This window comes from Cyprinus carpio, chromosome B7 (genome assembly GCF_018340385.1).
Source record: "Cyprinus carpio isolate SPL01 chromosome B7, ASM1834038v1, whole genome shotgun sequence".
Taxonomy (NCBI): domain Eukaryota; kingdom Metazoa; phylum Chordata; class Actinopteri; order Cypriniformes; family Cyprinidae; genus Cyprinus; species Cyprinus carpio.
In genome coordinates this window covers 38,033,177-38,057,188 of record NC_056603.1, presented here as the reverse complement: position 1 = coordinate 38,057,188, position 24,012 = coordinate 38,033,177, and the positions used below count along the sequence as shown (strand labels likewise).

General features: G+C 36.9%; 1 protein-coding gene and 1 pseudogene across 1 annotated transcript; both read left to right on the top strand.

Annotated features, from left to right (window-relative positions):
* The first annotated feature begins 911 nt into the window (after positions 1-911).
* LOC122137872 (zinc finger protein 394-like) lies at positions 912-4,016 on the top strand. Its single transcript, XM_042726878.1, has 2 exons — positions 912-1,583; positions 3,092-4,016. The coding sequence occupies exons 1-2, from the start codon at positions 1,202-1,204 to the stop codon at positions 3,352-3,354; spliced, it is 645 nt and encodes a 214-aa protein (XP_042582812.1). The 5' UTR covers positions 912-1,201; the 3' UTR covers positions 3,355-4,016.
* A 6,980-nt stretch (positions 4,017-10,996) lies between these two features.
* LOC109098605 lies at positions 10,997-23,738 on the top strand (annotated as a pseudogene).
* Positions 23,739-24,012: the final 274 nt, after the last annotated feature.

Below are 24,012 nucleotides of genomic sequence, written 5' to 3'. Positions count from 1 at the left end.
CCTCAGAAGCATTCTGGATCTTCATGCCCCGGTCAAAACCAGAACAGTCACTTTCACCCGATCAGCACCCTGGTATACCGGTGATCTACGGAAAATGAAGGCAGCTGGGCATTCCCTTGAGAGGAGATTCAAAAGCACAGGTCTCACTGTGCACAAGCTCGCTTTTCGGGAACATCAAAAGGACTACTCAAAGTCACTTATGGAGGCACGGTCAAATTTCTATTCAAATGTCATCAGAAATAGTCCCGGAAACTCCAAACAGCTGTTCTCCATGTGATGACGATCGGGAGGACGTCATCACCAAAGCGCCCACTTAATATCTGGCTGTGTTGTGTCTATGGGGAAGGAAGCAATGTGTTTAAAGTTTTCATTGACAAAATGTGTATGGATTATGTCCCATGGACTATGATTATCAAGAGCTGTGTGAAAGTCACCTAGTAGCTAGCATATTGTAAGTATTGCCTGTAAGTGGTAGAGGCAATAATAACGAGATGGCGTGTTTCACAGTACTTTATTGTATACCATAATTTATTCATATATTTATAAGTATAGTTGTTGGAGATGTGTAGACCAGTCTTACCTGTCAGTTCCAGTTTGAACATGGAGTGTGCCGGTAACGCGCGTAACCAGAGCCATCCTGTAATTAAGATCATTCCGTTTTCTAAATGGGAGGGGTGCTAGGAGATGTGGTAACATATCCGTTATATGAATAAGTCAGTTTCAGTGTAGTTATGCGGTATATAAGAGGTATTTTTTTTCTTTTTATTAATGTCATTTTCTTTTTGTATTTCTGGTTTGAGGCAATGTGTTTGGTGAGGTGTACATTGAGATATGTGCTCCCCTATGATTGGTTCGTGCCATTATTGTCTGGCGGGAAAATAGCCTATTTAGTCAGTTTGTTAGTGGTAATGGGAGGGGGCAGAAGGCAGAAACTTTTTGACTTGAAGTACATGTCTGCTGTGAGATGTGTATGAACTGAAAGACGTACCCCTGCAAGTGGTTGAGTTGTAGGTTTTGCTGTTGACAGCATTTTCCTTTGTGTTTTGTAGTTTCAGTGCTTGTTTTGTTTTATTATTTATTATTATTTTATTATTTAACAACATTTGAACGCATTGCTCAAGCATGCAGATGGCCTAGGCAAGATTGGGCATTGCATCTTCTTCCGCTGTTAACTGGTAAGGCGAGAGCAGCCTATGTGGCCATGGATTCTGATGATGCTATAAACTATGATGATGTTAAACAAGCTATTCTTGACCAGTTTGAAATTAACAATGAGATGTACAGACAACGCTTCAGATCGTACAGTGCCCAGGAGGATGAGACTCCAAGAGAGCTGCAAGTAAGATTGAAAGACTTGTATGAGAAATGGATGACTCCTAAACATCGAACGAAAGAAGAGATCGGTGACCAGATTGTGTTAGAGCAGTTCCTTAAGTTACTTAGTCTAGATACGAGAACATGGGTGAAGCAGAACAACCCTACTTCATCTAAGCAGGTGGCAGAGATGGCAGAGGCCTTTATGGCAGCAAGACGATCTTTGAATCAACCCAGACGATGGCGGAACTACAGTATCAGCCCAACTGGTAAGTCTGGGGATGGTTTGAGTAGTGGTCTGACTAATTTTAACTTAAGTTCTTATGTCCCTCACGTTAATTTGGGTACAGACACTAGTAAACATCAGGGAGTAGTTAATCGGTACAAAGGTAAAGCTGTAATTGTGTGTCATGCATGTGGTCAGCCTGGACATAAGAAAGTAGACTGCCCCGTACAGAAAGTTTCCAATACTCGCCTTTGTTATGTACCAAGACCATTGTTAGAGTTCAGGGAGGTAGAGTTGAACAAAGACACAGTCATTGAGGTGAAGATAGGGAATAAATTCTACAAAGCTCTGGTTGATTCGGGTTCGAGTCAAACTCTAGTAAGGACTGAATGTTTGAGTGAATTGGATATATCAAGGCAAAGCAAACTGAGGGTTCGGTGTATTCACGGTGATGAGAGAGAATACCCCAAGACAGACTTGGTAATTGAAATAGACAATCAGGCTTACAATTTGTCAGTTGGTATAGTAGAGCAGGCACCATATCCAGTGATATTGGGTAGAGATGTTCCAGTGCTTGTAGATCTTTTGCAGACTGATAGGGTGTTAGCAGAGGCTAGGGTGGTGACGAGAGCTCAGGCTAAGCATGATGGGACCTGTAAGCAGTCCTTGAAAGATTTACCTTTTGACGTGCACCCTAAAGTAAAGAAGTCTAGACGTGATAGACGGCAGAGAAAAGTGGAGGGCACAAAAATGGTTGAAAAGTTGCCTAAACCTAGTACTGATGAAATTTAACATATTTCACATGATATAGTTCAGCTGCAGAGACAGGACAAAACACTGAAATCTCTGTTTGAAAAGGCAGAGAATATGACCTCTTCATTAATGGTACAGAAAGATCGTTTTGTAATTCGGGATGACAGGCTGTATGTTCGGGGTGCTGAGGGAGAGAGATTAGTGGTTCCAGAACCGATAAGACTCAAGGTGTTGCAGTTGGGGCATTCAGTGCCGTGGGCAGGACACCTGGGGTAGCAGAATACGCTAGCCAGAATTGGCAGTAGATTTTATTGGCCTAGGCTCTACATGGATGTAATGGATTTTTGTAGGTCATGTCCGGAGTGTCAACTGGTGAGCCCAGCTAAGAAGGGTGATAGAGCACCTCTAGTCAGTCTTCCTATCATTGATGTCTCATTCTCTCGAATTGCTATGGACATTGTTGGTCCATTGCAAAGATCTAGTACAGGGAATCGGTATATTCTAGTGGTCGCAGATTACGCAACTAGATACCCAGAGGCATTTCCTCTCAAAAACATAAAGACAAGACAAATTGTTAATGCCCTGATTCAACTTTTTTCACGGGTTGGTATACCCAAGGAAATACTGTAATTACAGACCAGGGAACAAACTTTACGTCCAAACAAATCAAGCAAGTGTATTCAATGTTGCGCATACATCCCATTCAGACCACACCTTACCATCCTCAGACTGACGGAATGGTTGAAAGATTCAATCAGACATTAAAATCAATGCTGCGCAAATTTGTGTCTGAAACAGGTGCTGACTGGGACCACTGGCTGCCCTATCTGATGTTTGCCTACAGGGAAGTCCCACAGGTTTCCACGGGATATTCACCCTTTGAGTTACTGTACGGTCGTCAGGTTCGTGGGCTGCTAGATGTCTTAAAGGAGGCTTGGGAAGCAGATAATGGAAGCGAGCACATCTTATCTTATGTCATCAAGATGCGGGAGAAGATGGATTCTATGGTGGAAATGGTGAGGAGTAATATGACAAATGCCCAGCAACAGCAAAAGCAGTGATATGACCAATCAAGCAGGAGTAGAACTCTTTCACCAGGGCAAAAAGTCTTGCTTCTGCTTCCCACATCAGACAGCAGCTTATTGGCCAAATGGCAAGGGCCATATGAAGTGGTACGGAAATTGAGCTCTACCAATTATGAAATCCTTCTACCTGATCGTTGAAAGAAATATCAGGTATTTCATATTAACCTCCTAGTAGTAGTAGTTTATTTCTTCAGTCATTCAGAATTAACAACATACACAAACAGAATTATTATAGTACAGCGATGACTGAAGGGGTTTAGGCTGAAGTGAAACACTTATTGATGCCTAACCCTATTTACACCAAGATTTAAATACCCAGCATGAGGCAACAATAATCAGAAAGTAGCAAAGTGGAAACAAATGTAAGAATATTACCAGCTATATATTAACAGCTCATACGACTAACATATTAATGAAATTTTCCAAATGTAAACCATTACTAATAACATTACACAAGTCACCTTGTTAATTTTCCTCTAAACATTTCATTACCTTAATTCTGCCATGAATCATTTCATTATACACCGGCCTTCTACTTATTTTACTGGTATTTAAACTAAACAATATCATTCTAATGCAATATAGCTACCAATCACATTTGGTTTAAATTTTTTTTTGAACATCCTTATTGATTTAGATTGTTTTTAATGTGTCATCCAGGCTTTTCCATAGATTTACTCCTCTAACTGAGAAACACCTCCCTTTGGTATTGGTCTTGGCCTTATTTTTTTGATAGACCCCGATTCCTTACTCCTCTTATATCGAGTCTCTCTGGGCTTAAACCTCTCCTGAATACAGACTGTGAACTTGAGATTGTGAACCTTATACATCATTGCAGCTGTGCTAAGATCAACTAAATCCTGTAATTTCAATGCCTTTAATTTAATAAACAATGGGTTAGTTGGTGCATAATAATTAACCCTGTTAACAATTCTAATAGCTTTCTTCTGCAATATGAAGATAGGTTTGATAATAGATTTATAATTATTCCCCCATATTTCTACACAATAATTTAGGTACGGAAGAATGAGTGAATTATATAATAAATATAGTGAATTTTGATTAATACATGATTTAATTTTACACATTATACCAATGACTTTAGATATTTTTGTCTTTAGAAAGTTTATGTGAAATTTCCAATTAAGTTTTTCATCAATATAGATACCCAAAAATTTTGTTACACACTCTCACAATTTCCATATGATTAATTTTAATTTTAATTGGTTCCTCAATTTTTCTATTACCAAAAATAATATATTTAGTTTTATTCAAGTTCATTGATAATTTGTTATAATCAAACCAAGTTTTTAATTTGGAAAGCTCTTTTTCCACTATCTCCAAGAGGAACTCTAAATTTTGTCCAGAGCAATAGAGACTAGTATCATCAGCAAATAAGATACAATTTAAATTTCTCAGGACCTCCGGAATGTCATTTATGTACATTATGAACAACTTTGGCCCCAATATTGAGCCCTGTGGAACTCCATGCGTTATGTTTGTTCTTTCAGAGTCAAAGTTGTTGATATGTACGTATTGATCTCTACCACTAAGATAATCTCTCAGCCAATCATGGGCAATGCCTTTGATACCATATCGTTCTACTTTAGCCAACAGCTGATTGTGATCAATGGTATCAAATGCCTTGCTCAGGTCGATAAAAACACCGACTGTGTACTCTCCATTATCAATCGCTGTGGATATTTCCTCAACCAGTTCAATGACTGCCATTGAGGTTGCTCTGTTTGACCTGAAACCAAATTGATAATCTGAAATAAGGTTGAATTTATTGAGATAATCATCAAGTCTTATAACTTTTCTAAAATTTTTGAAAATTGTGGAAGTAGTGAAATTGGCCTGTAGTTTGTAAACTGATGTTTATCTCCATTTTTAAAAATGGGTACTACCTTGGTCGTTTTTATTTTAGATGGAAAGATGCCAGTAAGAAAAGACTGATTAAAAATGTATACGAGTGGAGCTACAATACTATTTTTTATTTTTTTTTTTACGATTGTGTCAAATTCAAAACAGTCGGTTGACCTCTTATTCTTAAGTTTACTCACAATTTGGATAATTTCATTTTCATCCACACTCCTCAAGAACAGAGAGTTCACATTTCCTTTAATGATGTTTTTATCTATTTCCTTTACATCTGACGGTTGAGGGATTTCATTGGCTAGAGAGGGTCCAACATTTGCAAAAAAATTGTTGAATGCCATTGACATTTCCTTATTACCATTTAAGATTTGGCCGTCTTTCACAAAGTAATTTGGATAATCATTTTTGTTGGTTTGCTTCTTGATAATACTATTTAGTACTTTCCAAGTACTCTGGACGTTGTTTTTGTGCTGTTCCAACATATTATGATAATATAAATGTCTATTAGATCTTATTATGTTAATTAACTTATTTTTGTATGATTTATATTTGTCCTCTGCTTCTTTGGTTCTATGTTTTATGAATAATTTGTGAAGGTATATTTTCTTTTTGCAAGCATTGGCTATGCCCTTTGTTATCCATGGTTTCTCTAGGTTGGTTCTATCTTTAGTAGAGTATTCCTTTAGTGGGCAGTGTTTATCATAAAGACTTAATAGTGTGGACAAAAAAATGTCATAGGCCTTATCAGGGTGAGAGGTGGCATATACCTTATCCCATGTCTGGTTAAACAAATCGTTTTTTAGGGCAGTCATGGTTTCAGGGGTTCTATAACGTATAATTTTAATTTGATCTACTTTGGAAATAGTAGCCCTATTAAGGAGTTTGTGAAAAATACTGAACACAGGAAGATGATCAGTAATATCATTTATAAGCAATCCAGCAGTTATTTGGGTTTCAGGTCTGTTCGTAAATATATTATCTATTAAAGTAGCTGTATCAGCTGTGATTCTTGTGGGTTTAGTGATAAGTGGAAATAGATTATTACTATACATAGTTGTGATGAAATCACTTGTTTTCATATTATTATGGGGATTTAAGAGATTAATATTAAAATCACCACACACAATATGCATCTTATTAAGGTTACCAAACAAATTGTCAGCATTTTTATTAAATAAATCTAAACATGATCCTGGTGTTCTGTAGAGACTGGTGACAATTATATTTTTAGATTTTAGAACTGTGATTTCGACAGATAAACACTCTAGAACTCCCTCAATGGTGGTCGACAAACTATCAACAATTTTACAGCTCAAGTCGTTATCCACATATAATGCGACACCGCCGCCTTTTTTATTAATCCTATTCTTAGTAAAGAGCTCATATCCCTCCAATTCCACTTCACAAGCCTTGTCCGCATCCAACCAAGTCTCCGAAACTGCAATGACACTGAATTTGTTAATTTTACTAAGGCATTCTTTGATATCTTCAAAGTTTTTGTACAGGCTTCTGCTATTGAAATGTATCAAGCTAAAAGCTCCTTCCATATTAATGTTGTTACTTTGCTCTTCAGTATAATATTCACATTCATTTATTATTTTATTATAAAAATTATTATCTGGATCTATATGTTCCCCAAACTCATTTGTTTTGTAGTTTAAAAAGTCATGCACAATTAAATTACTATGTTCAATCAGTTCACTTCTATAAGGACTACCAGTATTTTCTAATTCATGTTCATCTTTATCACTATTAACTACCTTCAAATCATAATCACACTTAGTCATATTGTTTTAGAATTGTTCTTATACTGTATAGCTCTTTATGTATTACCCACTATGCATACACGCACACAAGACTCGCCTCACAAAATGCTCCTAGAACCCCAGTACTCCCAAATCCCCACAGTGCAGTCCACATTTTATATAACATTTTAAGTCTTTTCCCAATTGTGAAATTATAAGTGATGCCCATAAGTCGGATCTCCATCCACAGTAACGATAATTTTGTAGCAGTTTTCCTCCATCCAACGTAAAGTGGGCCCATCATCCAGTTTATCCACGCATAAGAATGTGCCTGTAATCCACAGTCCAGCACACAAAAGTTTATCCGACAGTAGTCAACGTAAAGTAAGCCTATTTTATTCATTTATCGTGATGTCTGAAAGTTTGTCTGCGCGTTTTCATTATCTGCATAGCTCAAACAGAAGACAAAGAGATCCATCTGAAACAGTCTAAATGAACGAACATAATATTCTTGTCCATAGCGTAATGTTCATCAAACCTGCGTCAAGAATGTCTTTTTTCGTTAGTTGTTTGTTTAGTTCAGTCAACATTATCTAAACTGATCAAGGTCTTTAAGTTGTCTTACCAGTATTACCCTGGCTTGTTCTGGAGTAGATCCCTTTAGCTGAATGAAGATCTTACAGTTCCTCGTCCATGTTGCTTTTATCTTGTCGTTTCTTCTCAGCACGCGGGCTTCTCGAGCGATCTGTGTTTTTTTTTTTTTTTTTGTAAGATGCTCATTTAAATAGACATTAGTTCCTTTCAACTTCCTTCCTTGACGCAGTAGATCAGTTTTGTGTTTCCTATTTGCAAAACGCACAATGATTGCTGGCTGTTTTGTGTCTTTTCTTGGCAAAGTGTGACACGCAGCGATGTTGTTCGCGTCTAGATGTATATCTTTTCCCATCAGAAATGTGACAACTTGTCTCTCCAGTGACTCTACATCCTCAGTGTCAGCATCCGCACTTACATTTCTCCCCACTGCTGCCGCTTTGGCATATGAGCGGGGTTTGACCTTCAAACCTGTGATGATAACGTCTTCCATCCGCGTGTATTGTTCAAGCTGGTCGATCCTCATTTCAAGCTCATTGATGGTTTGGTCTTTTTCTTTTATCAAGTCTCTCAATTGTTTCACCTCGTCGAAAAGTCCCATCAGCTTCGTTAGCTGGTGAGTCACTTTGAACAACTCCTCAGTCAAGTGATTGAGCGACTTACGAATTTCCTGCATCTCGTTCTCCATCTCTGCTTTACTAGTTATTTTCTTTGGTGGCATAGCCACGTTTTTCTGTGCTATTTCGGTTTTCTTACGTATGCGTTGTGCAAGTAAAGTTAGTTTTTGTCGAGTAGAGATACAGCATTTTCACAGGGCGCCGCCATGTTGGTAGTCACGTCCTACGACCCTGGCATGAGAGAAAAGGCTCATGGTCTGAACAGTTGTGGGCAAGAAAAGTGGACGAAGAGGAGGAAGTAGAGGAGCAGTACTTTCCGGTGGATAAAGTGCTTACTTTCCCAGCAGTTGATCATTTGACAACCGAGCAGCAGATGGAATTCCAAAGGCGGGTACCAGAGGGTTTGTTCAGCGACAAGCCAGGTAAAACAAAGCTTCTGCAGCATAACATTAGCCTTCTTAAAACTGAGCCCATCAGACAAACACATTGTAGAGTGCCTGCTCGTCTGGTACCTGCCTTGAAGAACGAAGTGAAAGTGATGCTGGACTTGGGGATCATTGAACCATCCAGGAGCGAATGGTGCAGTCCGGTTGTTTTGGTTCCCAAGAAAGATGGTACACTCAGATTTTGTGTGGATTTTTCAAAGCTAAAACTCTATAGGTCAAAAACGAAGCCCTATCTAAACATGATCCAGAAGCGCAGGCGTTTTCTCTGGGCCAAGGCTCATTTAAAATGGACTGTGGCAAAGTGGTAAACTGTTCTGTGGTCAGACGAATCAAAATTTGAAGTTCTTTTTGGAAAACTGGGACGCCATGCCATCCGGACTAAAGAGGACAAGGACAACCCAAGTTGTTATCAGCGCTCAGTTCAGAAGCCTGCATCTCTGATGGTATGGGGTTGCATGAGTGCGTGTGGGCAGCTTACACATCTGGAAAGGCACCATCAATGCTGAAAGGTATATCCAAGTTCTAGAACAACATATGCTTCCATCCAGATGTCGTCTTTTTCAGGGAAGACCTTGCATTTTCCAACATGACAATGCCAGACCACATACTGCATCAATTACAACATCATGGCTGTGTAGAAGGATCCAGGTACTGAAATGGCCAGCCTGCAGTCCAGATCTTTCACCCATAGAAAACATTTGGCACTTCATAAAGAGGAAGATGCTACAAAGAAGACCTAAGACAGTTGAGCATCTACGTAGAAGCCTGTATTAGACAAGAATGGGACAACATTCCTATTCCTAAACTTGAGCAACTTGTCTCCTCAGTCCCCAGACGTTTGCAGACTGTTATAAAAAGAAGAGGGGATGCCACACAGTGGCAAAAAACTTTTTTGAGATGTGTTGATGCCATGAAATTTAAAATCAACTTATTTTCCCCTTAAAATTATACATTTTCTCAGTTTAAACATTTGATATTGTCATCTATGTTGTATTCTGAATAAAATATTGAAATTTGAAACTTGCATTCTGTTTTTATTCACAATTTGTACAGTGTCCCAACTTTTTTGGAATCGGGTTTGTACTTGAAAACAAAAGTTAGGTGTGTTGGAGCAGGTTTGAGTTGAACTCTGCCGGATTGTGACCCTCCAGGAGTAGAGTTTCACACCCATGTGCTAAAATATGCTTATATTATTTATTTATTATGATGTCCGTAAGAGACATCACATTATTAAAACCATTTTTTTCTATTTAAAATAGCAAATTAAAGAATGAGTTTAATGTGTTTTTCTCCCAGTGTGTAACTTACGTATGACTTTTATATACTTTTTTTATATCTGTAAATAACTGTGTGTATAAAATGAGAACTTCAAGCTTATATTTCCATTTTGCATGATGGGCGAGCTAAACATTGTTTAATATAAGCAAGTCAAACAGAAATCAGTCATAACAGTTATTTTAACTATTTGTTGTTGGAGGTTACATTTAGTTATATTTAATTGCAATACTACTATAATAATAATAAAAAAAAAGTGTTTTAAAATTACAGAGAAAAGCAATCACAGAAATTATTATTAACTGGTCACATGTTATCATGACCAGTTAAGTGAATGTGTGTGTTCCTGCAGAACATTCTACCACTTACTCTTAAACAGTGTGTGCTCTTGATTTTTTTTTCTCTTGTTCTCACTGCATTTTCATTTTGGTAATGCGTTATCTTCCCATTCTGGTTTGACATTTTAAAATGTTTTGGTGTTCTTATTTTCTCTTTTTGCAAATTTATAATAAAAAAATTCATTGCACATATCAAAGTCGTGTTGCACTAGTTTTGAACTTCTATATTGTATTTTTCTTATGTAATATTATTTTATTTATTTATTATTATTATTTTTTTTTTTTTTTTAGGAAAGTATATTTTAGTCCAGGGGTTCTCAACTCTGACCCTCACGGCCCACTTTCCTGCAGAGTTTAGCTTCAACCCTAACCAATCACACCTGAAAAAGCAAGGAATGTGGTGGACATTGAGGGCCAGCGTTGAGAACTCCTGTTTTAATCACATGAAATAAAATATAACCATCATAATTAAGGAATGAAACGTAATATAATGTATAACTTTTGCACGTAATATAATTTTTTAGGCTAAAACATTACAAATGCATTTACTTTTTATCAATTTAATGGGTGTTTGAATAAAAATGTATCCCAGACTTTCGAAATGTAGTGTATCACAGTTTCTAAAAAAAAATATTAAGCAGCAAAAATAGTTTTTTCAACATTAATAATAATTAAAGTATAGTCATGTATGGTCACAATAACATCAAAGTAGCAAACAACAATCAAGATAAAAGCGAAATCTCAAACGATTGTGATTGGTCAGTCCTAACCAGCGTAGAGAAAAGTACCAGTTCTCATATGGTACGTTCTTCATGAAACTTCAACAGGGACATAATTTACCTTTGATTTACGTTACTGGTAAACTTGAATAGACTTTTAATTCAAAACACATTTAAATGTTAATATAGTATAAGCATTGTTAGACCCATGTTACCTGACCAGTACGAATACGGATTTTGTCTAGGGAGACTTTTATTATGAATCTCCCGGAAGCCAACCGAAAGAGTAAATGCCGAAATCTGTCACTTGACGTACTGTAAGTTGCAGATCCTGCAGTGTCTCACAGTTTTAACTTCATCATGACTGATTCTTTGCTTCGCTGGACTGTTGATAAGTTAAAGCATAGTTTTGGATTGGAGGCAAGCGATGACATTGTACAGTAAGTGCTTTTTAATAGAGGATGAATTGTGGAATTGTGCATTTGTAGAAACGATGTAACGTGAAAGTCTAAATAGCAGAACTGACAAGCCAGAATGTGGAATAAGAATTAAATAAATACAACAAGAGAAGGGATAACTTAGTGGGCAAATACTATTATATTGTCATAGTGTTATAAGAAGTACTATGTAAACACCTTGTTACGTCATTATGAGATTTAGTCCCAAAGTGCCACACTACAACTACATTGACGTTACTTTTCTATATTGACCATATAGAAAAGATACATTAATGTAATAAAATACTGATAATGTAAAATGTGTAAGAAGTCAATATGGTGATTGATAAATACACAGCTGGCAGTAGATTCTTTGGAGTTTATGATGGGTACAGTATGTTTGGTCAAATGGTATGTTGTTTTTGAATAGGTCTTTGTGAAAATTAGTGAGCACTGTGTTAGAAAAGTCAGTAAAATATCTGTGTTTTCAGGTACATCCTATCTATTGACAATGCTGATGAAATTGTCGAGTATGTTGGAGATCTCTTACAAAAACAGAGGGAATCAAGAAGGATTTTGTGGATGAGCTGGTGCAGAGGTGTCAGATGCAAGCACCTGATGGTCTGGGTGGTGTCTATAAGAAAGAGGCAGTCATGGGTAAATATGGACACAGATGTTTTTTAATGTGAATACAGAACTAAGGATAATATATGGGTTACCATATCCCTATCAGTCATCACGATTAACAGTTTTGTAAATAATATGTATTACTCTGATTAGGCTGATGTTGAACACATCATGTTGAACTCTTCTTCTATACCAGGTTTTAAATGAAAATAATTGAAATATTTTTTATAAATCTTAGTGTGAGATTTATTATTATTATTATTATTATTATTATTATTATTATTATTATTATTATTTATATACATGTGTATGTTTCATTTTTGAAAATGTTCTTAATTTTAAATCAGAATGTCATAATTGGATGTTTTGGTGAAAAACTTCTTTCTGGTGATCATGTATCTTCTCCACTCATTTAGACCGCTTAAAAGGCCTGTTCACATCAACGCAGAGGTTCAACACAGTAATTCAGTCTAATTTTCATATGTAATTTGTCACTTCAGTCAAAATGGCACATGGGCTGAATGAAAAATGCAATTTAACTTTGACAGTATGTGGTGCTTATGGAAAAGCAGAAATACAGGAGCAAAGAAAGACAGCAGTATAATGCTATTTTCTTATCAAGATGCTAATGTTTTTTCTTTAATTATCATTCTTATGTTTGTCTCAGTATTTGATTTGCTTTGACTGCTATCTGTCAAACTTGCACGTAAAAGGGATAGTTCACCCAAAAATAAAAATTTGATGTTTATCTGCTTACTCCCAGGGCATCCTAGATGTAGGTGACTTTATTTCTTCAGTAGAACGCAAACGAATATTTTTAACTCAAACTGTTGCAGTCTGTTAGTCATATAATGTAAGTGAATGGGTCAAAAAGTCAAAAGCTTCATAAAAAACTCATAGGAGGTAAGAAATGAGGTGGTTGTATTTGTTTTTCCCGGACTTGTAGTTTTTGTGTGACAGCCTTTGTTTTCTGTGCGGCTCTAGAGGCAACCGAGCATGAGTATCTCCCCCATAAAGAGGCCAAGATGAAAGCTGGTCTGGAAAAAGCTGTAAAACACAAAGACATACTTCTGGAGTTTGACAGGAACAGGTGTGGCTGTTCAAATACACTGCTTTTAACCTATTGCTGTAATTGCCAGGGTTAGATTCATTTTAGCCTCAGAAATGCATATGAACAATCTGAAGCATAATGCACACAAAACTTAAGTTGGACTTTTAGATAATTTGAACTCTTTATCTTTTTTTTAGTGTTAAGAGAACACAAGTCTTGGATGATGAATCCGATTATTTTGCAACAGATTCCAACCAGTGGCTTTCTCCAGGTGAGAGGGAGGCATTACGCAAGCAAGAGGAGGAACTCCGGGAGCTTTGACATGCCTCCCGCAAAGACCACAAGATCAAACTAGACTTTGCAGGGAGACGAGTGCTGGATGAAGGGGAGAATTTGACTCCATACTACCAGAAGTAAGGAGTCACCTCTGTAATTTATTTTTTATTTTTTTCCCAGTTCAGCCTTTTAAGTCTTTGAAGATGCACCCTTCGAAGCATGCAATTGTGACACAGCTTGTGTGTGTGTGTGTGTATATGTATATATATATATATATATATATATATATATATATATATATATATATATATATATATATATATATATATAACATATAAAACACACACACGTATATTAGGAATGTTAACGCAATTAATGCAAAATCATTAACATGTTTAATGATCAATGTAATCAATGTAATTTAAGGTTTGTACTTTCGAATTCAGAATTCATTATTACGACATGATGATATTTTGGCTGCAATAAACTTTGGACAATTTCTTTTTACTTACTGCTTATTACCTACTGTAATAAAAATTAGTTTCTGCCATGGTACTTTAATTGATGCCCTTAACTCAAGGCTCAGAGTCAAGGTAAATAAAACTTTTGGAACCTGTTCAAATCCTTGTAAATGCCATCAACTCTAAATGACTTGAGGGCAATATCAATTGCAGTACATGATTGACGAGGCATGATATGCAAAAAAAACATTTTTTGTTTGTTTTGAAAGGTTTGATGAGACAGTCAAGGCCATCAATACTGGTTCATTTGGCCAGACACCAAAACATTCTGTATCTACTGATCGACAGAACCTCAGAGAGCTTGTCAACCCCAATATCATGCAGGCTGCACCAGAGGTGGGTGCAAATAAACTGCTTCTCAACACCTTATAATTTTTTATCAAAAGAGAATCTTAAAAGCAAGGAAGTTAATGCCATTTGTATTTGAGTTGCTCTGTGTGTATGTGTGTTTATGCATGTGTGTTTGTGTTGTGTTAGTGGGTTGACGTGTCCGGTAGCGACACCTCGCATAAGTCTTCATCCAAGAAATTTCAAGTCGTAGAGTTGTTTCGATACACACACACACACTCACACACAAAAAGGTGAATTTGGACAGGTGCAGTATTAGTTGAGTTTAATCGATTTGCTTTAGTTTATCATACATAAAGCATTTGAGAATTTGATTAGTTCCACCCATGGAACTAAAGACAGTTGTTAAAGGGTAAGTTCACCCAAAAATGAAAATTAGGCCATAAATTACTCACCCTCAAGTTATCCTAGCCCAACCGTGTATATGACTTTCTTCTTTCAGACAAATACAGCCTGTGTTATATTAAAAAATTGTTTTTGATCTTTCTAGATATTTAATGCCACTCAGTGGGTGTTGCATGCATCAGTCCAAGAGAAATTAAATAAAAAGCGCCCATCCATTAAACAAAAGGTGTCTCACACAGCTCCGGGGGGTGAACAAAGTCCTCCTGTAGCAAACTGATGCGTTTTTGTAAGAAAAATATCCATATTCAAAATATAATCACTTTAATGTAGCTTGCGCTCACTGTTGTACACGGAAGCAGCTCCAGGCTGATGACGTATGAGGTCAGCTTTACGCATGCGCCGCTCAGAAGTGAAGCACGCAGAAATGCAGCGGAGATATAAAAACAAAACAACGGTCACTAATTAGAAGTACAAAGCGAGAATTTGTAAAGACGAATGGAAAGGATTTCGATATAAGACAAGAGGAGACTGGTTCTCCTTTGCTAAAGTATGAAAACTTTGCTTCCTTTGATCCTGTTAACTCTCTGATAGACTAGGGCAAGGAAAGTTAGAATCAGAATCAGAAAGAGCTTTATTGCCACGTATGCTTGCGTATACAAGGAATTTGTTTTAGTGACATAGGATTCCAGTACACAGAGACAACAACACAGACAAAAAAAAACAAAAGACAAATATTGCAAGATAAATCGAAAAATAAATAAAGTGTATGAAAAGTTGTGCTATAGATGATGATGGAATAGAATAGAGTGAGATGCAGGGCAGTACTAGGATGGAGGGGTAACAAATAAATATAAGGATATTGCACATTTTTATTGCATAAGTGGGGAACCTTTAACTGTTCATGATATAGATTGCCTGGGGGAAGAAACTGTTCTTGTGCCTGGCTGTCCTGGTATTTGCGGCTCTGAAGCGCCGGCCAGATGGCAAAAGTTCAAAGAGGGGGTAACTTGGATGTGAGGGATCCAGAGTGATTTTCTGAGCCCTTTTCCTCACTCTATTCTATTCTAATCTAATCTATTCTATTCTAAAAAACAAAACAAAAACAAAAAAACACCATAGCTATGTGTGCTGTGCTAGACTAACTGAGACTTGATATGGCACTTTTATACTGTTGTTGTTCTCTCATTGGTCTGATTGCTTCTATTGTTCTCATTTGTGAGTCGCTTTGGATAAAAGCGTCTGCTAAATTATTAAATGTAAAATGTTAACAAACGTTGGTTTCCATGAGACTCACCGGTGCATGCGCAACGCTGACCTCATACGTCATCCGTCCGGAGCTGCTTCCATGTACAACAGTGAGCGCAAGCTACATTAAAGTGATTATTACGTTTTGAATATGGATATTTTGCTTACAAAAACACATTGATTCGCTATAGGAGACCTTTGTTCACCCCCTGGAGCTGTGTGAGACACTTTTTATTTTTAATGGATTGGCGCTTTTTATTTAACTTCTTTTGGACTGATGCATGCAACACCCGCTGAGTGGCATTAAACAGCTTTGAAAGATCAAAGACAATTTTTAAAATAACTGAATTTGTCTGAAAGAAGAAAGTCATATACACCTAGGATGACTTGAGGGTGAGTAATTTATGACCTAATTTTCATTTTTGGGTGAACTAACCCTTTAAATCAAGTTCAGCTAGTTATAATAACAAGCTAAATATAAATTTTCTTTATATGTTGGATATTGGCAGTCTAAAGATGGTACTGATTACATTTCTAGCACTCCCATTCCCATCCCACTCTCTAGCACTCTAAAGCCTGGCTCACACTACAGGAGTTTTAAAATCCTAACCGATTATGAAATCTGGTTGCAGCACACACATAACGAGAATCTTTGCAGATTATCTTCCCTCAAGTCTTAAACATGCACACACTACAAGATTTGAGAATCATGGCGCATCACACACTAGCAGATTATCATGCCAGAGGGAGCGCCTCACGTGATATCACACAGCAGATGGTCATTGATATTTCAGTGATGTTTACATATGTTAGCTATCAGCTATCAGCTAACAGCTTTCTGCACTCACCCGGTACAGTCAAAACAGACCCATACAAAGCTTGATGGGAAGTGTAAAATAAGTTTTGAGTTTTCGTTTTAGTTTTGAAAATGAAGACATTGAGTTAAGCCAGAAAGTAAATGTTTCGAGTCAATTTAACATCATTTTTGAACAATAAAAAACTGATACAGTGGTGTTAAATTAAACTAAATTATTTAAAGTGAACAGCATTAAAAAAACAAACATAATTTAATAAAAAGTTGACTTTAAAACTTGACAGTATAAATTATAATAATTATTTTCATGTTACAACTGATATTAAAAATATTTACTTTTTGTGTAAACATTTTTTTTTTAAATACAGTTACATTCAAAATAAATGTATATCACTGATATTGGCTGAAATCTTATATTTTGTGCATTATTAAAGTAAGCTAAAGCCAACTTTTAAAAAAATGACATTTGAGATGAACAGTGCACAGTTCATCTGAACATTTTCCATTTCCTCTCTGTTTCTTGTGATTGTGTAGGGTAGAAGGCAGAACGTGGTACACATCCCATAGGGGGCGCCTGTGGATCGCTGCAGCTGCTAACAGACCCTCTCCTCAAGAGATTGCAGAGGTAGTGGCCATGTACCGCCACATTTACAAAGAAGGTGCGTTTAATGTCTTGAAGTGCATGGCAGTAATACTAAAGCTGTTAAACTTAAATGATCCCATCAGGCATGTCTAGACTGTAGTGCCTTTGTAATTTCACCTAATGTTTCACTTATTTCACCATCCAGAGCCCAAGTTTCCTATGGAGTATCCCACAGGCTGTTTGCTGGGCTGCGTGAACGTCTCCGATTGTCTCTCTCAGGAGCAGTTCAGGGAACAGGTCAGTGGCTTTTGCTGTCCCTCTTGGTATTCGTCCATACAAAACATTATAGTGCTCTGAGCTTGTTTTTGTAAGCAAGCATGGCATCTTGTGCTTAAATCATTAACATCACCTGCTGTCTCTCAGCAACATCTGGAGCTCTTAGGGACATTTATACACTCATAGTGATGTGCTGTTACAAAACAACTAAACGTCATATATGAGCCGTATATGCTTATTGTTGGTTTATTTGCAGTGGCTCCAAAACATATTAAGTATAACTTTGCAGATTTTCATGCAGCTTTGTATTGTTACAGTGTCATTAGTATATGTAAATGAGCAATGTGTGCAAAGATATCCCTGTTTATTTGTCAGCAGTTGACAGCTCGATAATGTGTTTCTCATCATCCGGTGGACATTTGCTGACAAATAAACTGGGAGATCCGGGTGCGGGTAACACAGAGAAAGATTACAGATTGTTCATTTACACATGCTACTAACACTGTAACTATACAAAGCTGTTTGAAAATCTGCAATGTTATCCTTAAGCCATATGTAAAAATGTATGCGTGCCTTTGGATTAGGAAGACTATAACACCAAGTTCTAACCAGACACACTGCGACACATGATAAAAGATATGACCACTCGACTGACCTCAGAAGCGCTTTCTCTGTCTACTCCAGAAATCTGAAAATATCTGTCTCTTATTGGTGTTATAGAAGGATGGTACAATTTCTGTTCATAATCTGAGATTAAACCACCCAGGCTGTTAAATTGTCACAGTTCAACCATTAAAGACTTAAAGAAGTTATATGTGAAATCTTTCAGCTCGGACTACTAAAAATCTGCAGACTGTCTTGACTTTCATCAACTAATGGCCAATCCTCCAGATTGCAAATAGTTGCAAAAGATTGTGTGTTTTCCAGCCTTTACTGTACCCCACGACAACATACTTCTCAGCCACTCCTCTAACTCGCTCCATCCCTCCAACACAAAAATCAATGCTCACAGTGCACTTGAACTGAGCAGCACACAGCAGTATTCTGGCATACAAGCACATTCCTCTCTCTGTCTGTGTCCGCTTCCCCTGCTGTCTTCTTCTGTAGCCTACAGCACACTTCCTGCCTCATTTCCTGTTCTCCCTGCATGGCAGGCTCCCTGTAATAGAGGTGTAATTGGTGCTGCTGTAGCAGCGTCTACCATTGAGATGAGCTCTCCTCTGCTGCGGTTTACATATCATCTCACAAAGACCATGTCATGGTCATATTTACGTCAAAATAAAAAAGATAAAATAAGAAATTATGTCTTGTACATCAGAAGACTTAAACCTGTTTTGAGGATTTTTGCTTTGTAATGCTATTTAATGACCATTCAGCATATTTCCCCCCAAAACTGGATGCTTGCAGTGTCTTGGAACAATGTGTTTGAGGGTCAACTTGAGTTTCTTTTTTGACTGCTCAGGAAAACATGCAAGACATGTTTTATTTTATTTTTTTCCTTCCTGAAAGAATATGGTATTAGTGTAACATTTTTTTTTTTGTAAATTTACTTTTTTTTTTTTTTTTTTTTTACAAATTGCTCTTTGAAACAGGAAGTTGGGGCTGGACGTATCTAATGACATACTTGTACTAAAAAAGTGCCTATTTAGTTCACTTCACAGCCTAGAAAAACAAAGGGGTCAAAGTTCGACTAGTTAGCATATGGTCCATTTAGCCCCTGCTGAGCTTTATGTAAATGCTGTTTATTTAAAACTATTTAAAATAAAAAATTAATACAACTAAAAAACAAAAACAAAAAAAAAGATATTGACAAAAACAAATGACGAATATTGCCAGAACTTAAAAAATAATAAAATAAAATCTGAATAAAAACTATAGTATCTCAATGATACTAAAATCCCACTGTTCTTCAGGTGCCTCTTTGAGCAATGATTTGCTAATTTTTTTTAAATAGTAGACAGTGTTTTGTTCTCAACACAACCTGCAGAGGGAGCAATGCACCATCAGCTCCTCAACCTCAGCAACCCATTACTGCCATTTTGACTGCTGATACACTGAAGCAAAGCCTGAGAATCCTTCCATACTAAATCATGTCCTGCAATTACTTTCATATTGCACACTTCTGTTATTGATAGCTGCATGTTAGAAGCGAGCATCTATTTTCCTAGTTTCTATGATGTCAAGCAGAGCATTTAAAAGGATTATGTCCAGGTGCAATATTGCGACCCGGCTCTGTCCTTGATTAATTATAAATCAATGAAGTCTATTGCAGCTCAGGGGGCTCTAATCTTTTCTCTTTTATCCAGTGTAAATGTCGGCATGCCTCAGCCACTATGTCTGCTTTAATCCGAGAGAATCTGTCTACCTCAGTGCTTTTCAAAAACCAAACACCTCTTGACAAATCCACCATGCACAGAATGAATTTGCAGAGAGAGGTGAAGGAAACTGTTATATGGCTAGACTGATGCCCTCGGTCAGCCTGCAGTTAATGTTCTGGGTTTAAAACAATCAGAAAGAAAATCTTTTTGCTAATTTTTTTTTTTTTTTTGAATGGTTTGTATTTTTTTGTTTTCTCGGCGAAATGTATATGATTATATGAGTATTACAATTTGTTTTTACAAACTGATTTGTGTATTGAATATCATTTAAATCATTCTTGGTTAGCTCATACCATTTCATACTAATCGTTATAGTTTCAGCTCCAGAAACTAGTTTTCAGGCTTTATGCTAATTTCAGAAAGCAGTGTGCACAGTTTTTTTTTTTTTTTTTTTTTTTTTTTTTTTACCCAGTCAGTTAAAATGCAGTGTTCATGTAAATAAATATGAATTAAATTAAAATAATAATAATAATTAAGGACAGGAGTTTATATTTTCACCTATGGTTATACCTGATTCAAATCTGATTCCATGATTTTTGATTTAGTTATTTTTGTTTTAATTAAAGCTTTTGTCTTTTGTAAATAATATCATTTAATTTATTGAATGTTTTATGAAGTCATATTTATTAATTTGAAAAATTTATTTTAAGTGATACTGACCCTGTGAAAGCTTAATCTTCTAAAAAATAGCTTTACATTAGATTACATTATTGTAAGACATTGGCTTTTAGTCTTTGTGCTTTAGCTTTTTATTGTCCAAGCTTTAGATATGTGTTTTAGTGTGCTATTACAAACATACTTTCTCATTCTGACAAATACTTAACTTGTTTCAAGATAATTTTATGTGCTTTCACATTATTTTGTTTAGAAGCTGTGATATGTTTTTTGCATATATTAGTAGGTGCTTGGATGAGTTAATTGACTCACTAGCAAAGCACATCATTTTAACAGTGTTGGATTGGACTAGTGATGGATCTGAAAGAATCATATTCTTTTTTTTTTTATTTTACCATTAAACTTGCCATAGCATCAATAATGTCTGATTTCAACAAGCAGATGTTCACCCAAAAATGAAATTTTGCTGTCAGTTTATTCACCCTCAGGCTGTCCAAGATGTAGATGATTGAATTTTTTCATGGGAACAGATCGCTTGCTCACTAATGGATCTTCTGCAGTGAATGGGTGCCGTCAGAAAGAGAATCCAAACAGCTGATAAAAACATCACAGTAATCAACAATACTCCAGTCCATCAATTAATGTATTGTGAAGTGAAAAGCTGTGTGTTTGTAAGGAACAAATCCATCAAGGCATTTTTAACTTCAAAGGGATACTCCAACCCAAATCGAAAATTTTGTCATTAATCACTTACCCCCATGTCGTTCCAAACCCGTAAAAGCTTTTGTTCATCTTCGGAACACAATTTAAGATATTTCGGATGAAAACCAGGTGATTTTGCGGTGTATGCTCTTCTGTATCAGCCACGCCACAAGGATGTGCTGTTTCTACATGTCTTTAGCTTTGATTTGAAAGAAAACAGCGCATCCTTGTGGCGCGGCTGATACAGAAGAGCATACGCAGCATAAGCAAATTTGTTATTTTTGTTTTCTTTGCTTACAAAAAGTTAAATTAAAGACAACATTTTCATTTTGGGGTGGAGTATCCCTTTAAACGATTTCTTATGACCAAGATATGAGTCTACAAATACATAATAACACTTCAGTGAAAAAGTCCTCTCACATCAAAATCCACCAACTTATTTGTTTAGAAATGTTTTTGGACTGTTTTCGCTTCTTAAACGGTGCTTGAGCACTGCATTTTTCTCTCCTGATTCAGGCAATACATCTTTTTAACTGGAGAAAGCACTATTACTGAGGACTATATAGTTTAGATGGAAGCAGGGGTTTGAATTTTCTTAACGTCTTAATGATGAGTGTGTTTTATTACAAACACAAGCTTTTCACTTCACAAGATGTTATTTCATAAACTGTGTGGATTATTGTGATGTTTTTATTAGCTGTTTGGACTCTCATTCTGACGGCACTCATTCACTGCATCAGATCTATTGGTAAGCAAGTGACATAATGCTAAATTTCTCAAAATCTGTTCCAATGAAGAAACAAACTCATCTACATACTGGATGAGTAAATTCTCATCCAATATGTAGGTGAACTGTTCCTTTAATCTCTATTGCAAACTCACTTTGGTCACTTTGCTTATTGGTAAGAGGGCCTCTTCTTGTCTAAGTGTAAGGTTCTTGGTTGCAGCAAACTACAAAATGGACCAGACGGCATGCTGATAGTCCAGCTACACAAGTCTAATTTGTTTGCTTGATAAATTTGTCTAACATTCGATAGTGTAGTGTGGTTATTGTTTCATTATTTGTAGGTCTTATGGATTGTGTGACAGTATTAATCTCCAAGCATGAGCTGGAGAGCCCCTCTTTTGTCTTGCGGTTTTATTTGGAGATGAAATTGACAGCGCAAACATCTGTGACTGCCACCGCCAGTGTTCCCACACCCTCTTAGTCTCATTAGCTTTAATGAGATATTGACACAGACACTGGTGTCTAAATTATGCACACTCGTTTTCCGCTGATGTATAAATAGCACTGATGAAATGTAATTGCTCTCCTTTAGATCACTCAGAGGGTGATTATGGAGAGAGGGCTCCGAGCGACTTCTTCCCAGTCATCGGACAGTTGTTACCGCCAAGAGAAGCGCGTCGCTCCCCGCCTGCTTTTCCAGCCCTTGGGCTTGTGGTCTGGCTGTGGCAATAACAGCGCAAGCGGAATCTGCTTGGAATCCTCTTTCTTGCGTTTGTCTTGTTTGCTCAGTGGCTGTTTTCTCTGGCTTTTCGGCGCTGATCCTGTGGAGTGTCAAAAAAGCCTGTGTTTGAGGTACAGGCAGTGTGAGCGTCTTTTCATCCTCTGTTTGAGTGCTCACAGCTCAGAGGCTGACCATAAATCCAGTCTTGGATGCAGGAGGGGGTGGAATGGGGGTTGAGAGAGTGAGGGCGAGAGAGAGAGGCTGGGCGTGAATAAAGCTTCCCATAAAAGCCTGAACGAGAAGTGTGGATCCCTCCATCCTGTCCTCCTCCACCCCCTCTGAAAGAGAATTAGCACAGGCTATGTGGCCTCTCCGAGTTGTGGTTTGTTCCCCCTCCCACTCAAAGAAAAAAGGCTCAAATGGCTTTGGAGCAGCAGTAGGCAGCCTGGAGGGAGGGAAGAGAGGAGGGCGCCGGCGGGGGTAGGTTTTCACAGACACATACACCATGGCCCATCTGTTTGGAGGCATTATAACAGTCTTGCAGTATTAGAGTGCATTGAGATATTGATCAACGACCCCCCACTCTCAGGATTACTGGGAAGGCACAGTCATCTGCTCCGCGCCCCTCCTGGTTTATTTTGGAGATTGAGACATAAATTATGTGGCTGAGCCACAGATTTCATTCAGGCACCTTTAGGCATCTAATGTAACAGTTCAAATCTCATGTTACATTGAAACATTTTTTTTTTTTGGCAGTGAAGTTTATAAGCAAGATGAGTAGATTTTCAAGTAGATTTTTGATAATCTACACTACTGGTCAAAAGTATGGAATAAATAGGAAGACAATAATACAAAACTGGTTTACTCTGCACGTGTGCTAAAACATTTTGGATTCACAGCCTCCTTAAAATAGTGACTTGTGAAGGTACAACAGCACGAAAGAACAAGGCTAAACCAAGTACCATCGATGCATGGCAATGTTTCTCTTCCAAAATTTTGGAATATAAAAAGGAATGACCATAAAAAGTTTTTTTTTCTTGTTTTTTTTTTTCATATTGTAAAATTATTGATGTGTCTGTTGCTCCCCCTTCCCTGTTTGGTTTGTTTGAATGGATGTTGTTCTGTTGAAGTAAAAACAATAAAAAAGTTGATCAAAAAAAAAAAAAAAAAGTTTGGAATAATTAGGATATTTTTAAAATGTTTTTTTGAGAGATGTCTCTTATGCACACAAAGGCTGTATTTATTTCATTAAACTTTAAAACAGTAAAACTATAATACTGTGGAATAGCCTATTATTACAATTTAAATTCAAATAACTTAATGTAATTGAAATATAATTTCAGCAAAGCTGAATTTTCA

What these genes read in the sequence shown, in the direction of transcription:
- LOC122137872 (XM_042726878.1), top strand. Translation starts at nt 1,202, where the DNA reads ATGGATTCTGATGATGCTATAAACTATGATGATGTTAAACAAGCTATT. An exon ending in CTACAGTATCAGCCCAACTG is followed by an intron (nt 1,584 to 3,091) that starts GTAAGTCTGGGG and finishes TGTCTGAAACAG; the next exon opens with GTGCTGACTGGGACCACTGG.